Source organism: Dipteris shenzhenensis, chromosome 33 (assembly GCF_047967505.1).
Source record: "Dipteris shenzhenensis isolate YYH24624 ecotype China chromosome 33, Dip_SZ_1.0, whole genome shotgun sequence".
NCBI lineage: Eukaryota > Viridiplantae > Streptophyta > Polypodiopsida > Gleicheniales > Dipteridaceae > Dipteris > Dipteris shenzhenensis.
This window is the reverse complement of record NC_141628.1, coordinates 29,509,659-29,526,515: the sequence shown is the minus strand read 5'-3', so window position 1 is coordinate 29,526,515 and position 16,857 is coordinate 29,509,659. Positions and strand designations below refer to the sequence as shown.

The following is a 16,857-nucleotide window of genomic DNA, read 5'->3' as shown; positions in this document are numbered from 1 at the left end:
ATTCGAATGCACCAACCCATTGTCATGTGACAATGGTAGGTGTGCAAACTCATATGATGACACATAGAAGCGGCAGGTGAGAATACCTTTCTACATTTTGGACTACCATAGCTTGCAAATGCAAACCAGGCAAGTTACTTCTATTTACTTTCAGCAAATTTAGCTAATGAGCAAGACTCGTCTATATCATCAAAAGGCTTCTTACTAAAGGGAATTGTTCAACTCAATACAGCATAGAGAGCACTTGGATGGCGACTCAACATGTTAAGCCTAAGGTTGGGAGGTGTGATGCTTTTTTGAAAGTTATCCATCTCGTCCATGGGACAATCCAAACCTATGATTAAGCTGAAAAGCTTGTAACGTTTCTTCAAGACTCAAAGGTATCTAATAGTCATTACTAAAAAGTAGCAGCAGAAGGATAGAAGCTACAGCATGGAGACAGAGCATAGTAACTTTTGAATTCATCCGATAGCAACATGGAAATTCCCTCCAAGCACACCACTCTTACAAAACCATAAAATTATGTTATGTTTTTTCTTTATAAAACAGACTTTTATTAATTTGAGATTGAAAATCATTCGAGTCTTATTTTTCCAAAGCTTGTCAACTAATAATCTTCGTGCAGTTGGAACTGAACTCCAGGACTAAAATAAGCCTTGTCACTGCAAAACTAGAGGTGATAGCAAGTACTTGAAAAAGACCAGGATAAGCTTGTAAAGATTGAAGCTTGATGCAGTCAACTCGGGCTTCCTTGTCACGAGGACTGCAGCTTCATGAGATCGTCAACATTCTTGCAGATCATCCTAGAATGTGTACTTCATCCTCGACTTATGCTCAAGACATCTGGGAGGACATTCATGTTGTGAAAATATCCTAGTCACAATCAACCTTCGTGTTTCTGGATTCCAATACTAAATTTGACTCCTAGTGAAAGGGCACAGTTGGATACATCCTCAAGGAGCAGGTCCTTTTCCAGAAAGCCTCAACTCATCCCCATAAATAAACCTCCGATAAAAATTTACTCACAGTTAATGACAAAAGCTTGCAGAAAACAGACCTGAAACCCCCATCTCCCATAACAACCAATGCCCCAGCCATCTGTTCCAGAAGCTGCACAAGAGCTGGCAATGTTCGCAACATACATGGCTCTGAAAGTATGTGACACATCTGAGAAACAGTGATGCCTAGGCTTTCACTTCAGCATTCATATCACCCCATCTCACATTGTATTTTGCAGCCAAATAATGTGCCCCAATAGGCCCACGACTCCCATATGGATATAGCTCAGGAGCCACTCTTCTGGTTTCGAGTTCCCTCAACAAAGGAGTGAAAAGGGCCCATGCGGCATTAAGCTCGTCACTTCGAATGAAAAGGCGCCGCTCACCTTCTATTGCATCCAATAGTAAGCGTTCATATGCATCCGGAATCTCTCGGGAATACCTGCCACCGATAAGTTGTGGGATAAGAGACATATTACAAATGACGAGCCAGTCATAGAATTCACAAAAAACATATTCGGCTCCAAAATTTAATAGCATACCTGTCAGCATAGTGCAGGTTTAAATTACTACGATCTAATCTCATGCCTAATCCTGGGATCTTATTATTTATCTTCAGATAGATGGCTTCATCTGGTTGGACACGGATCACAAGCTCATTAGTCGCCTGGTCTAAGTCTGTTCCAAAGCTCCGTTTATACAGGTTCCCTGGCACGTGTCGAAACTGAACCCTGATCTCTGTCCTGAAATATACAAATTGCAGTCAAAGTAAGGTAACAAAAGAAAGCTCTCCTTCATCGTGCTTTGCAAAAAATTATATTACTGGCAATAAAAATTTCATACATAGCATGTATTGAAAGAGGGGAGAACAAAATCGTTTCGTGACCCTGCGAGTCACAAAGATCTTCCACATACCTACGATTATGTAAAGCTTTTCCTGCCTTCATGAGGAAAGGCACACCATCCCATCGAGAATTATCAATAAACAAAGCTGCTGCTGCAAATGTAGGTGTTATGCTATTGGAAGGTACCGTCTTATCATCAGTATATCCTGGGTGTTTAACCCCTCCCCTTATATGGCTTTTGTACTGACCCACCACGACGTCTTCTAGCTGCAGAGTTCTCATCGATCGAATAACTTTCACCTGTAAGAAATGAAAAACGTGAGGCCAGAAAAATCTTACAAGCTTTAATGATCTAGTCTTAGCATGATGCATCAGGATGCTGATACCATAAGTGAGCGATGGAGGCTTAACTTAGAGAATATTTCAGATTGCCAAACGATCATATATGGCAGAACAAAAATCTAGAAGCAGATAATTTGTCAGGTAAATTGTGCACTTATTTCGAGGATCCTACAGAGGAAGTCTTCCCAGACATGTACCTTCTCATTTCTGATGTCTTCTGCATCCAAACTGACAGGGGGCTCCATGGCAAAAAGAGCCAATATCTGCAACAAGTGGTTTTGCATAATATCGCGTATGATACCATAGTTATCAAAATACCTGCGTCAACCATTTTACAACCAATAGATAGTACATAAGTAAGAGCAGTACTTTTCAGAAAAATCTACATGTGAGAGTAATACTGATCACAACTAAAAGTTGAGAAGCAGGAATGCTGAGAAATTACCCTCCTCGGCCCTCAGTCCCAAAGTCTTCAGAAAATATAAGCTGAACATTTCTTATATACTGCCGTGACCATAAAGGCTCAAAAACAAGGTTGGAAAACCGCAAAACTGACAGATTTTCAACCAATTCTTTCCCCAAATAGTGATCGATCCTGCAGGAGTTTTTCCATATCACGTCTTCCCACATTAATTTCATGGAAGATAATCTCTTCGAGGCATATAAAGCTTTTACTATTAATGAGTATCCAATACTCGGTTCAAGTGATTTTCATAGCAAGAATGCCAGTATCAGTAAATCATGTAGCTTTACCAACAAATATGGGAGCCCAATGATGAGGAGCTGTAGGTAAGCGGATGATTGCTCAAATGCACAAATGACAAATAGTTCCTCATTGGATAGTAGAGCATTATGTAGCCTTAGTTTGTACTACAAACTGAGTTCAAGCACACATCATCGGATCAACAGGTGCTTCTCTTTGAGCTATTCACAAAGCACTAACCTGTATATCTGTTCTTCTGTCAGGTACTGCTTCAAGCCTCTAGTGAGTTCTGCAGATGACTCAAGATCCCTTCCAAAAGGCTTCTCAACTATGACTCGAGTCCAACCCTTTTCTGCAGATGAGGAGCGGCTAGTACATCTTACGACGTCAATGAAGATATTGGGTGGAATAGACAGATAGAATAGTCGGTTAGCAAGTCTCCCTGCCTGCATGCATCGCAACAACAAGTCAGAAAACGTCCAACATTATCCCAACGAGACATACGACATTGTTGGAGCTGCATTCAACATGCCTAAAGACATATCAAGATTTCCATTTCGCTGTAACTGGTCATGACTTATGAGAGCTGGCAGAGTCAGGAAGACATGTTCAGAGTTCTAACAAGAAATTCAAAATAATCCCGAACCAATGAACCAATGACCTTTTACACCACAGCATTAGTGTGTTACACTTTGAAAACTCTTATGCAGCAGCTCGCAGCAATTGGAGCTGCTGTTGAAGATGATGCTCAGGTGTTGGAATTGTGCAGCTGTCAAAACTTTCGCCACCATGTCAGCAGCAGTATTAGAGAGGGTGTAGATAAAAGGCAACAAACAATTTACAAAGCTGATGCCTTCGCTTGCAAGGAAGATGGAAAGCAGAGAGAGGCCCATGTCACCAAAGAAAAATTAGCAGATAATGAAGATCAATGCTTCAAGAGATTATTGGAGAATCAAAATGGTAGAGAACTGAACTCGTTTCTAAACAGTATTTACGCTCTGAAGGCACTCCTCCTGGAAATCCTCCACTTCCGACAGCAGCTCCTTATCCCTTCTCAGATCCGTGGACTCTGCAACCTACCCTTGTACTCTCACGAGCAGTAACACCCATTTCGGCATCACCAATGTTACCTCAGACAGGACCTCCTTTACCAGATTCCCACGGCTAGTTCCATTCTGCCTCGCTTGCCCCCTCCAACATGAGCAACCTCAGGGAGCAGCCCGAATTTTCTTCCAGGAATGGTACAAACTAGAGCGCAGGTTCGTGCTTTTCTTACAGGGATCTCAGATATGTCGCAACGCTCGCGTGCAACCTCTCCGGAGATAAGCGACTCAAGTCCAAAAAAGACCCCTGAAGTCAACTTACAAGGCGAAGCACTTCAACTTCAAATTTCCCAGCTTCAGGACAGCATCTCTAACTTGGTCCAGAAAGTCCAACAACTCCAAGATTCTCGCAGTACCACACATACAGAGAATGACGTGACGCAACCAGACGACTATGTGGACTCATTCCCACCAGAGGTAGAAAACACTGAACTCGGTGCCCTCTACTGTTTACTCCAAGCTTCCAAAACTAAAAGACTTGACATTAAACTTCTAAAAGCCTACACTGGTCAACGAAATCGCCGAACAGTTGACCAATGGCTCGCAAAACTGTGCATGTACTTTGATACTGTTGACCTCACTGAAGGCAAAAAGATTGCCTTGGCAGCCTCCCTCCTCAAGGATATAGCTTTCCTATGGTGGCAACAACGCTTAAAGGACAACAAAAGTGTATTAACTTGGGAACGTTTTGAACACGTGCTCCTTAAGCAGTTCATACCTACCAATGCGGACTTCCAAGCACGATCAAAACTCAGACAGTTGGAGCAAACAGACTCCTTGTCTTCCTACGTCTCTCAGCTCACCACATTGGTGCTGGAGATTGATGGTTTAACTGATGATGATCGCCTTCATGCTTTCATCTCAGGCCTAAATCCCTCGTTACGCATTGATGTCCTCAAAGCAAACATCACCACCACAGTTGGCGCTATTACTTACGCAGAGCGCATTACAGATTTTCAAAACATAGGGAAGGTAGAGTTCTAATAGAACACAAAACTCTACTATGGCCAAAGGTGCTCGACCTCAAGATAACCCCAAGTTTAGAAAAAACTCACGTAATCAAGGTCAGCAACAATCTTAAGATCCCCACAAGTCTCAGAAATCGTATGCTGGATTCCAACAGAAGCACTCCTCCAAGGATCACGCCTCTTCTTCTTCACAAAATCATCACCGTCATCCCCGACATAAAGGTGCGGCCACTGACAAGAAGAATAACTCCAGTACAAAAGGACTTTGTAACACCTGTACATGCGACCATAGATGGTTCGATTATCCCAAGCGACCAAAGCAAAATTCCAATACGGAACCTAGCACTTCCCAAATAGAAGATGCTACCCCAGCACAAGACAAGAAAGGCAAAGCTGTTCAAATGGCAAATACCATCCACATCAGTCTTGCCAGCAACCCCAAACCTTCCCTGGCCACTCAAGTACTTTGTGTCCAAGGATCGATTCGTGGAACAACGATCACTATCCTCATCGACAGTGGCTGCTCTCATAACTTCCTATGGTCGACAAACTTCCGTTGACCACCAGTCCTAGTCCCATGGACTATTAGATTGAACTCGCAAATGGAACTACCTTCTTGTGCAACACCAGGATCAAAAACTTGTCTTTTTGCATCCGACATTATACGGACAATTTGAACTTCGACATCATGCCTCTTTCTCGGTACGATGTCATACTCAGACAACAGTGGCTCTACGACTATGATCCATTAATCAGTTTTCGCAGCCATACTATCCAGTTTGTCCACCAACGAAAACGTATTGAGCTAACTGGTTCTAGGGACTCTCTTTCAACCCTAGTTGCCTCTGCCCTACAATAAAAAAGTGGGTTCGCAAACATCAAGTAAAGACTTCACTTCTATTGGTTACGACAGTAGAGAAGTCACCAACAAAGGATCCTCCTGAATACCTCAACCAACCTTTTTTCCAGCCCTACCTGGATATTTTTCCACAGGGATTGTCAAAGCAGTTACCACCTCGACGACCAGTGGATCACCCAATCGAACTTATTCCCAGCAGTAATCCACCGTCGAAACCTCCTTATCGGGTTTCTTATACTCAAAATGAAGAAATCCAAAGACAGGTGACCGAACTACTCAACAAAGATCACATTTGGCCCAGTCTCAGCCCTTTCGGATCTCCTGTACTACTTGTGGAAAAAAAGAACAAGTCAATGCGCCTCTACATCGACTAATGAGCCCTCAACAAGCTCACTATCAAAAACAAGCATCCATTGCCTCGCATCGATGACCTCTTCAATCAACTTCTACACGCAACACAATTCTCAAAGATTGATCTTCGTTCAGGTTATCATCAAATTCGCATACGAGAAGACGATGAGTACAAGACAGCTTTTCGAACAAAGTATGGATACTATGAATGTTTGGTCATGCCTTTTGGGTTAAACAATGCCCCGACCACATTCATGACACTAATGAACGACATCTTCAAGCCTTTCCTCGATAAGTTCGTCATCGTTTACCTCGATGACATCCTCGTTTTCAGCAGATCCCTACATGAACACAAACAACATCTTTACCAAGTTTTTGAAGTTCTCCACGCAAATTTTCTCTACATCAACATTGAGAAGAGTGAGTTCCTCAAGACCCAACTCGAATATTTGGGACATGTTATTTAAGCTCAAGGCATCTCTGTGGATCCCAAGAAGATCGAGGTAATCCGAAACTAGCCTACTCCTAAGAATGTTCATGATGTCCGCTCTTTTCTCGGATTGGCAAACTTCTACCATACAAAGGTCTATCAGTTTTCCGAAATCGCAGCTCCTCTGTCCGAATTATTGAAAAGCACAGCAATTTTTCAGTGGCTTTCCGAAACAGAGTATAGTTTCCAACTCCTCAAGCAAGCACTCACTACCACACCAGTTATGGCTATTGCTGACCCAAACCTTCCATTTGAGGTCATGACCAACGCTTCCGACATCGCTACAGAAGCAGTTTTGATGCAAGAAGGCAGAGTTATTGCTTTTGACAGCCACAAACATTCCGATATCCAAACCCAATACCCGGTTTATGATAAGGAGTTTCTTGCTGTTGTACATGCTTATCGCTCTTGGAAACATTATCTCATGAGAGCCGACTCGGTGGTCAAGGCAGACCATCACTCTCTAAAGTATATCTTTACTCAGCCAGTCATGAACGCTCAACAAGCACGCTGGGTTGAGTTTCTGGCCAACTTTCACATGACCATTGAGTACATTCCAGGACTACGCAATGTAGTTGCAGATGCTCTCAGCAAGTTAGCTCTAGCATCAGCTATGGTAATCTCTACATTATCTGTGGATGTTCCGAATTCATTCAAAGGGAAGTATTTCAATGACAAAGACTTCGGCACAGCAGTACAAGTTCTTTCAAAAGATCAACCTTTGACTTCCGAACTGAAGATTTTCTCATCCTATTCTTATACGAGCAACCTTCTGTATTATCAAAATCGCGTCTATGTACCACATGACAAGGATGTTCGACGTCTTTTGTTAAAAGAGCATCATGTAGTTCCTTATGCTGCCCATCCAGACATCAACAAGACTTATAGGTTACTCAGTGCAACATATTACTAGCCTCAGATGAAAAGCGACCTCATCAAAATGGTTACATCTTGCTTATCTTGTCAACAAATGAAAGCAAGCCGACGACTTTCAGCAAGACTTCTTCAGCCTCTTCCAGTTCCAACTGAAAGGTGGGAAAGTATTTCCATGGATTTCATTACAACACTACAACGTCCTCCTGAGGTAACACTCAGATTATGGTAATTGTTGATCGACTATCCAAAATGGCACACTTTGTTGCTTGCAAAAGCAGTGCACAGGCTCCGGACATCGCCAAACTCTTCATACAACACATCTTCCGACACCATGGATTGAAGAATATCATATCCGACAGAGATCCTAAGTTTAGCAGTCACTTTTGGATTTCATTGTTCGAATCTTTGGGTACAACTCTACTGTTTAGTTCAGCCTACCACCCAGAATCAGATGGCCAGACTGAAAGAGTCAACCAAGTTCTGGAAGAAATGCTTCGATATTATATTCAATCACGCCTAGCAGCTTGGAAAGAGTATCTACCACTCCTTGAGTTTACTTATAATAACTCTTTCCATAGTGCCATCAGCATGACTCTATTCCAAGCAGCTTATGGACACACTCCGATTGTACCAACAAATTTTATACTTCAACATCGAATGGCTCTAGCTGATCAACTGGTTCAAGAAATGCAAGACATTCTACTCCAAGTTAGGAATCATATGCGAAAAGTGCAAGAGCGGTATCAACGGTCTGCCAACAAACATAGACGTCACCTGGAATTTGACACTGGTGACATGGTGCTATTATTTGCAGCCCCACATCGCTATAAGACGGTTAAGTCTGTGTTTCCTAAGTTGCGACCAAGATACTATGGACCTTTCCGGATCGTCAACAAAAATTCATCTTTAAGTTACAAATTGGAATTACCACCATCATGGGGTAAAATCCATCCGACATTTCATATTTCTTGGCTAAAGACGTACATTCCAGGCGATGAAGCAGTTCCTCCTGCAAGTGATTATGTCCCAGAAATCGAAGACGATTATGTTCTCCTTATTCCTAAGCGTATTATGGACCATTGACAGCGAGAGACTTGACATCGACTTATCACGGAATTCCTTGTTCTTTGGCGAGATCTGGACGACTCCGACGCTAATTGGCAATCTGATGAAGACTTACAGCAGTACCCTAACATTTTACAGCAGTAAATTTCAGAATTAACCGTGATATTTTCTACATCAGTTCATTATCTCCACCAGGGTCTTATTTTGAGTGGGAGGGGATGTCACGATTTGTGACGTATTCCTTTCTCTATATCTTAGACTTATGGATGCTTTGATGAATGGACACTTGTGGAAGGGTATGCCCTTTCAATGGGACACTTCCTATGAGGCACAACCCTTCACAAGAGACATTCTATGGAAGAGACACTCCTAAGGGTCACACCCTTCACAAGGGGTACACACCTCTTCATGCACATACACTTTGGAGTACACACCTTTTATGTGTGACTCTTCACTCTCTATATAAGAGAGGCCCAACTATATGGATGACACACTACAGACACTCAAGCAATACAAATATTCCTTGTTCTCTGCTATTTCAGTCTCCTTTCCGTTCCTTAGCACATTTCTAAATATAGTAAATCTAGGATTTCTTACATCTACAGCAGTAAGTCAGCAGACTGCAAGTGCAGGGTGGCTGTACAGCAGTAGAAATCGGGCCAGCAGTCTGCCACATGGAGGAATAAGCTTGGTCAGGACTGCAAGTACACAGACCGGTCTGAGAATCTGTTCGGCCAGATCTGAGGGCATTATAAAGGCCCCATTAGGGGGGAGAATTAAGACTAGAGAGAAGATATGAAGAAAAACAAGCTCTCATGTTGCAAGAATAGAACTCACACATAGGGTTATGTACCCTTGCACCAAAAATAAAACCCTAACTAGCTCTAAGGGGGTTTAACCCCTACTTTGGGAAGAAAATGCCCCTGGAGAAACGTGTCCACACTACCCACTCCCCTTGTAGTGATAGTGTGAACATGTACAGGGTGCTAGATTAGTCACTACATGGAAGTCAGCCTAAAGCTTTGCAGAAAGCTTCAAACGTTTCTTGGAGTAAGCCTAAAGCTTTGCAGAAAGCTTCAAACTATTCTCAGAGTAAAGCCTTAGTGAAAAGATCAACATTTTGATGTGTAGGACAATAGATGAAACTGATCTCTCTTGCATGCAATCTCTCTCTCTCACATGTTGATTAATGTATCTCAATGTGTTTCATATAGGCATGAAACACAGGACCCACCCAAATGCAATAGCACTCTGCCTGTCAATGAGAATGGGAGTAGACACCACCGCAAACAATCTCCTTAGCCATGCACATTACACTATACTAGTGAAGCCTGCTCTGTACTCAGCTTCACATGATGATGTTGCCATAGTGGATTGTTTCTTCAATCTTGCTCAACCAAGAAATGCATGAACTACCAATAAAGAAACCACTGCCACAGATGGAGTTTCTGGTATCATAATCACCACTCAAAGTGACCAGCCTGGCATAGAGCAGACTGAGAGACTGAGTGATAACTGAACACACTTTACAAAACTCCGATATTGTGTCTTTGCATTGAGTGTATACCTGCTCAATTGGAATACTATGAGCTGAATATTTAGACGGGTATTGCAGACATAAATGAGGCATCCAACAGCCTCATTGTATGTAATAACATCAAATGGTTCACCTGCATCATGTATGAACAGCCAGCCCTGGCTCCATGGAGTAGAAATGGGCTTGCAATCGTGAAAATTGAACATTTGTAATAGTCCCTGAATATATTTGGACTGTATGAGGACAATCCCTTCGTCTAATTGCATAATCTGCATGCCCAAATAATAGCGTAACAGCCTCAAATCACACATCTCAAATGAAGCTTTCTTGAAATCTGCAATTTTCTCCTCACTTGCCTATGAGCAGCATATCATCCACATAAAGGATTACCATAAGCAAATTCATTGCTCATTGTCTTCAGTATCTCGAAGGTGCCCGATTCTTCTGTATCACAAAATGAGCTCATAGTTTGAACCAACTCTTGTCCTAACTGGAGACGGGCTGAAAGTCTGCTGTCCTCCCAAGTTTGAATCAGTCACCTGGGGACTAGTCTAGCTTCCTGTGAAGCAGCTCATCAACATCATCAAGTGTGATAGGCTGATCTTAGACCTGATTGGAAGCATCCAAAGGCTATCGTGCAGCAGCATGTATAGGTTGTAATTGCTGATCTTCTATTGGCTGTTCTAAGTGTCCTGTCAATGCCTAGTGGATGTCCTTTTGGAACTGTTCGAGTTGCACAGATCGTGCAGCCAAACATCCTGAGGTAGTCAACCTTGCGTTTCTGTTATACCAAGCCTCAAAGGGAGTAATGGTTTTAATGCCTTGGTTATGCATCTCTTCAAAATGTGTGTTGCACATACTATTGTCTCCATACAAAATCTGTCTGGAAGTCTTTCCCCTTAATCATACATTTGGCCATTTCCATCAGAGACCCATTTTTTTAATCAGCAACACCATTTTACTGAGGTGTATATGAGGCTGTACATTGATGCTTAATGCCTCTCTCCTTAAGAAATCTTGATTCCGGAAGGTTGACGGTTTCAAACTATAAGCAAATTCTTGCGAGCCTCTAGTCAAGCGAACCGCAATTGTGTTGACAAACATAGGGTTCTGAAAGTTTAATTTCCAATTTTCTCTTACATGCTTGAAGCAAACGGGGAAGTCCTCAGTTTGTATTTGAAGGGAAACTCAATTGAACGGAATCCTAGCAAGATGCCGAATCTTCGCAAACAAAGCTACAGCTTGAAATCTGGATGTCTGGAAGCCCTGGAACTGAGAAGCCAGGCTAGCTATTGAAGCTTGTAACCGCTCAAATTGCAGTTGCAATGCTGGAGGGAATAAAGATCTGCTAATGTGCCACAATTAGAACCATCTTGTGAAGCAATATGGGGGGATACGGGAGGTGGATCAACGGATGGCAATGTATAGAAAAGGGGACAGGGAAGACTTAGAGAAGGGGGACACAATAGCAGCAGACAGAGGTACGAAGCAGAGGGAGCTGAAGATTGGAGTAATGTCGACACCAAAAGGTAACCCACAAAATAGGGAATAAGACCTATTTGGTCCATCCCCCCCAACCCAAAAAAAAAAACCCCAAATTACCTCCTTTTTAACCCTCTCGACTTCCTTTTAGCCCCTAGGGCTATCTCTAACTAGGCCTCTTTCCCCCTTTATCACAGACTGCACAAGCAGTAGAAGTTAAGGTACTGCGCTCTAGTTTCCACCATAGTGAGGCAAAGAATTAAGTCCTGTCATTTGGCCCCCTGCTGAGGGGGTGGCAAGGGTGCCAGACTGAACGAACAATGCGGCCTAAAATCAGGCTCAATAACCAGTCCATGGGGCCAAGAGGAGGAAATGGTGATCACTGGAGGGTCTGAAAGCCCAAGACAGAGTGCCAAAAGGTCATCTGCTGGAGGAGAGGTATCGCGAAGAAGAGGCTCCAAAGGGAATGGTTGAGCTGAGAACTCAATGGAAGGCGGCTCAAACGGAGAAAGCTCATCAGGAAAGAAGAATCCCAAATGTAATCATCCAAATCTAATGGCTCACAGGTGACTTGGTAGATCCATGTATCAAATGAATTTTGAGGGGCAGGACCAGCCAATTGGATCCAAAAAAGTAAAGGAGGGCAATTGCTCTTCAAAATGTCTGGCTGCTGACCGGAAACTTCTATCATCCGTGTCACCAGGCTCAGGTATGGATTAGTCATTTGCCGTCGACGGTGTATTGTGTTGAGATGACAGCAGGAATTAATGCGTTGACTGATGCTCAAATAAAATGGATAGAAGCCACCTGACATTTAGGAATAAATGCCATAATGTGTGTTTCATGGAGGGTGCCTCGATGCCATAAGGAAAGTGCATTGAATCTTTGAAGGTTGCTTCCAACTATATGCCCGAAATGTACCTGAGGCAACCAAGGCAAGCAGATGAGATAGACTGTGTCACGCAAATCGAGGCAGGTGGGGGTACAGCAGCCTGGTTGGTCACAGCACAGGTCATATGTGCTGCAGATGTTGGCGTGTTGATTTGCAGCAGTTCGGGAGACCCGACTCCTGTTGGCACATGGGATCTCTTACCAAGTTAGAGCCCTCAAAAGGGTACCAACCAAAAGGCATAACTTTTGCCCAAAGACGCACTTTCCTTTGGATCAGGTATGAACCCCAAAATCGAAGATGTCCCCCTCAACACTGCCTCTCTTGGTCTGAGATAGATAAAGCGCCCTAAGGACCATGGTTTATAGTGTGTGGATGCATGTCAGCTGGTGACATGCGAGTGTAGAGAGACCACCATGGAGTCACAGCGCAGTTCAGTGTAATTGTGCATGAATCTGGACTATTTTAAAGGTCAACTACATAAGCTGGGAACCGCCCCGACTTGTACTACATTTTTACAATTATTTAGAGAGGCACTGTTCACCACGCCAACTTCCTCCCTCCCAATTATGATACACACACTTCCACTCTCTCATCACACTCCCACTCTGACTACCAGATCCCTTCTAATTGCTTACATATATATAGATGAATCCAGGAACATGCACAAACTCATCCTCTAAAAACACAACAAATAGTGCAGTTTGAATCTTATGATAGTCACTAGATGAAATTATAAACTCCATCATGCATAGCAGGAACTAGCTACTATGACATCCCCATCAGTGCCCAACAGTGGGTGTAAACCATAGTATAAACATATGCTCACACATACAAATCCACACACCCACACACTTGAGCATCCCTTCTCATTCCTTACACCTCCACTTCCTTTTTTGCTCCATAGATTTGTCCATACTCCCTCCTCTCCATGTGTTAAGGAGAAACTCCAGCAGATTCCAGGGTTCAATGTGAGCAAATAGAGTGTCATTTGCAAAGAGATGAGAAAGCAATGACTAAAAAGGATACAAAGAATGAGCAGATTAAAGCACCAGTCTAGAATCATGGCCGTGACTACCTCATGAGTCTTCAATTTTGCATCTAATTGCTTAAAGTCCTCTTCAGAACTATATTGTCCAGGTTGGTAGAAACATCGCTTGAGAAACTTCTCCATTTTGTCATCACAGTTTTCCCTATAAAATGTATCATGTTGAAATTATTAGTGCCAATCCAGAGGAAAAAGTAACCAGAACACGTCCACAAGCTTGATTAGAAACAAATGTGTAAAACCACAATCATTGCCTTTATAGCATGCTGTTGAAATATGACCTTTCACGACCCATCCTTAGAGAGTAACAACAAAAACGGGGAGCAAGGAGCAAGGATGATAGCCTCACTGGACATTCGCCAAAAAACCTCAGCAGTTTCAACTTGAAGTATAAACAAATACAACAAACATCCCAATAGAATGATCTATACACCTTCGATGTGTGCAATCTAAAAACAACTAGAAAATAAAGATAAGAAGACAAGAATAACGAGGGAGGTGGGGGGGAGAGAGAGAGAGAGAGAGAGAGAGATTTAAACATTACTCGGAGAGTGAAGCTAAGCTTTCATTTCTGCTCAGCAGGAGTGAAACAAAACTTCGGAACCCCTTTTTTTCAAATACCTCCACATTAAGGAGAAGATTCACAGTAGATAGAGTGGTGCTAGAAATGTTCAAAAATTTATACAGTTTAGATTTAAATAGCCTAAAGACATGGGCCTCTCACTTGCAATACAATTTTGCAGACTCGGCCTTCAATGTTCCACAGGATGCACCTCTACACGCTAAAAGCTGGGTTCAATCAGTATTGTCATAATTACTCTTAGTCCACCTATCTTCACTGTAGCTTACCAATGGTGCCTTCACAAGGCAAGCCTCCCAATCAAAAACATAGTAAAAAACATGGGACTAGGTTCTTAAAATTAATGCACGCACACAGCCAATCCTCAAGCTATATTTCATCAAAGGAAACCGCATACATACTCTATTCTATATCTGGCCTTTGTGAAAAAATCCAGAAGTCAATTGATAGGGTAAACTAGAATGGAGTCATTGTTACCAGAAACAACGGGAAGGAAGAAGAACGTGGGGGGTGGGAGAACCAAAAGAAAAACGTGAAGAACACAGAAAGATACCCACCTCTGATCAATCCTGCAAGTCAAGGTCCCACTAATCATATTTCGAAGCTCTTCATCAGTCATCTTACTTCGGGCATAGCCGAAGACAGTAAAGTGCTGTCAAAATAAACCAAAAATCAAGTTCTGTACGACCTTTGGATTCAACCGAGACAACCACCTTGGAAAGAAATCGCAACAAAAATGAATATAAATAACAGACCTTAGGAAGGCACCCCTCATAGAAGAGAGCAAACAGTGCAGGGAAAATCTTCTTCTTGGCAAGATCACCGGAAGCACCCACGACTGTAATGCTTACTGTAGATTCACCTTCCTGGTGCATTACCAAACTCCCATCTAATGCAGCTTCCTCGCTAGGAGATAAGATATTTTGCACTTCCTTAGTAGCGAGACCTATTCACAGCATCCCGCATTTTATTACATACCAACTTTAACACCGTTTAAGGGTGAACGAAATTCAAACGCAGATTACAAGATTGAGAGTGACTAAACCTAGAGACTGAATCGCCAAAAAAAGCTTGCCAACTCCCTTTTGAAACCTGGAAACGACCTTGTCAAAACAATATTGCAGGAATACAACGGAAGACACACCGTCTTGCGAAATTACTGATGGAGGAGCAGCTGTGCATTGAACCAGAAATCTGTGCGGCAAAGCTGGCACATATGTCCGTTTATCGATTTTGGTAAAGTGCAACTTGGAGACACCTTTGCGGACATTAACGATAAACTTCATATTTCTCAAATCCTGGTGGCAATAATGAGAAGTACTATTGGCAAAGGCCGTGCTGTTCCCACAGAGAGTCAAGGTGGCCTCCATGAGAGAATGGTTGTAGCAAAAAGGTGTGAATTGCACACAACTTGCTCTACAGAAGACCCTTTCCTGCAAGAAAAAGGACTAGTATTCTTTAGAAAATAAACCAGATGGTTGAAGATGACTATCGAACATGCAGGCAGCTGGGCAGTATGGAGGCTCGTAAAGATCACAAAAAGCGCCCTTGTTCGAGAGTCCAAAGGCCTCCGGCGCCCAAGGAATGCAAAGCAAATTTCCGGCATGAGGCGAGCGAGAATTGGGGCTTAAGCCAGAACATCCGTGCTATGAAATACAATTGAAGATTGAGGGAGCGAGTTCGGAATAGGTACCGAGGAAAAATCAGAGCGCCCAAGTGGGAGAGAAGGAAGGAGAGAGCGGAGGGAACGAGGGGGGGGGGGAAGGGGGAGGGGGAGGGAGGAGGGAATGCGAAGGATCTAAGAGAAAGGGAAGAGAGGGAGGGGCAGGAGATGCGAAGGAAGGAAGGAGAATATATATAAAGGGGTGTCTTTTGCGAGGGACAAGAGGACGAGCTACACGACGCAGCGTCCCCCCAGAAGCTGGAAACCTCCTCCACGGCAGATGAATTCGATGCCCACGTCTTCTTCTTCTTCTTCTTTCTTTCTATATCCTGTTCCAGCGGCCTCCTGGATCGCGCAAAAACAACAACGATGCACCTCCCGATCTTGAATTGCTGCTGCAGATCACTAGCTCCTCCCAATCCCAACTCCCACTCTTGAATCGCTGCACATGAATGCTCCTCCCAATCCTCTTCCACACCCCCTCTCCTCCCCCTCCTCCTCCTCCTCCTCCCAATCCCTCGATCGGCCTAGACCTCCTCTCTCACATGTGCACCTCCCAATCCTCGACTGTTTTGCAGATTTATCCTGGATTTTTGCACATTAAATCCTGCAGCGCACAACAGGCAATCTCTCGAGCCCCCTCCCCCTCCTCTGCCTCGCTACTTATTACTTCCTTTGCTCCCTTCTCCTCCTGCTCACATCAACTACCACCTCCCCGTCCTCCTCCTCCTCCTCGCCCCTCTCTCTCTCTCTCTCTTTCTTTGACTCTCTCGCTCTCTCAAATGCCCGCTCTCACGTCCCGTCTTGGATTATGCCATGCATGGATTCTCTCTCTCTCTCTCCCCCACAGTCCAATCTTTCCCACTCCCCACAACAGTCCTTATTACTCCCTCTTCTCCTCTCTCTCTCTCGCATTAATTGCGTATCCTTCTTTCTTTCTTTCTTTCTTTCTCCATCCTACGATCGCAGTGTATCCCCGTAGTTTCTCAAGTCCTGCTACCAATGCTCGTCACCTTGCCTTCTCATGATTCACTACCCTGCATGCATCACACCGGGAA

The 16,857-nt window shown here is 43.4% G+C and overlaps 1 protein-coding gene across 1 annotated transcript; it reads right to left on the bottom strand.

The window, feature by feature from the left end:
• Positions 1–537: 537 nt before the first annotated feature.
• LOC147879936 (glucose-6-phosphate 1-dehydrogenase 1, chloroplastic-like) lies at positions 538–16,208 on the bottom strand. Its single transcript, XM_087371908.1, has 11 exons — positions 15,830–16,208; positions 15,281–15,569; positions 14,892–15,082; positions 14,694–14,788; positions 13,587–13,701; positions 3,129–3,334; positions 2,631–2,780; positions 2,383–2,503; positions 1,914–2,143; positions 1,541–1,741; positions 538–1,440 (listed from the first exon to the last, which is right to left on the bottom strand). The coding sequence occupies exons 2-11, from the start codon at positions 15,504–15,506 to the stop codon at positions 1,185–1,187; spliced, it is 1,791 nt and encodes a 596-aa protein (XP_087228034.1). The 5' UTR covers positions 15,507–15,569; positions 15,830–16,208; the 3' UTR covers positions 538–1,184.
• Between the last annotated feature and the right edge of the window lie 649 nt (positions 16,209–16,857).

Excerpts from the sequence above, each read along its gene's own strand:
- LOC147879936 (XM_087371908.1), bottom strand. The coding sequence starts at position 15,506 with ATGGAGGCCACCTTGACTCTCTGTGGGAACAGCACGGCCTTTGCCAAT. Across the intron at positions 1,742-1,913 it reads AAAGCTTTACATAATCGTAG|GACAGAGATCAGGGTTCAGT; the intron begins GTATGTGGAAGA and ends TGTATATTTCAG. Across the intron at positions 1,441-1,540 it reads AACCTGCACTATGCTGACAG|GTATTCCCGAGAGATTCCGG; the intron begins GTATGCTATTAA and ends TATCGGTGGCAG.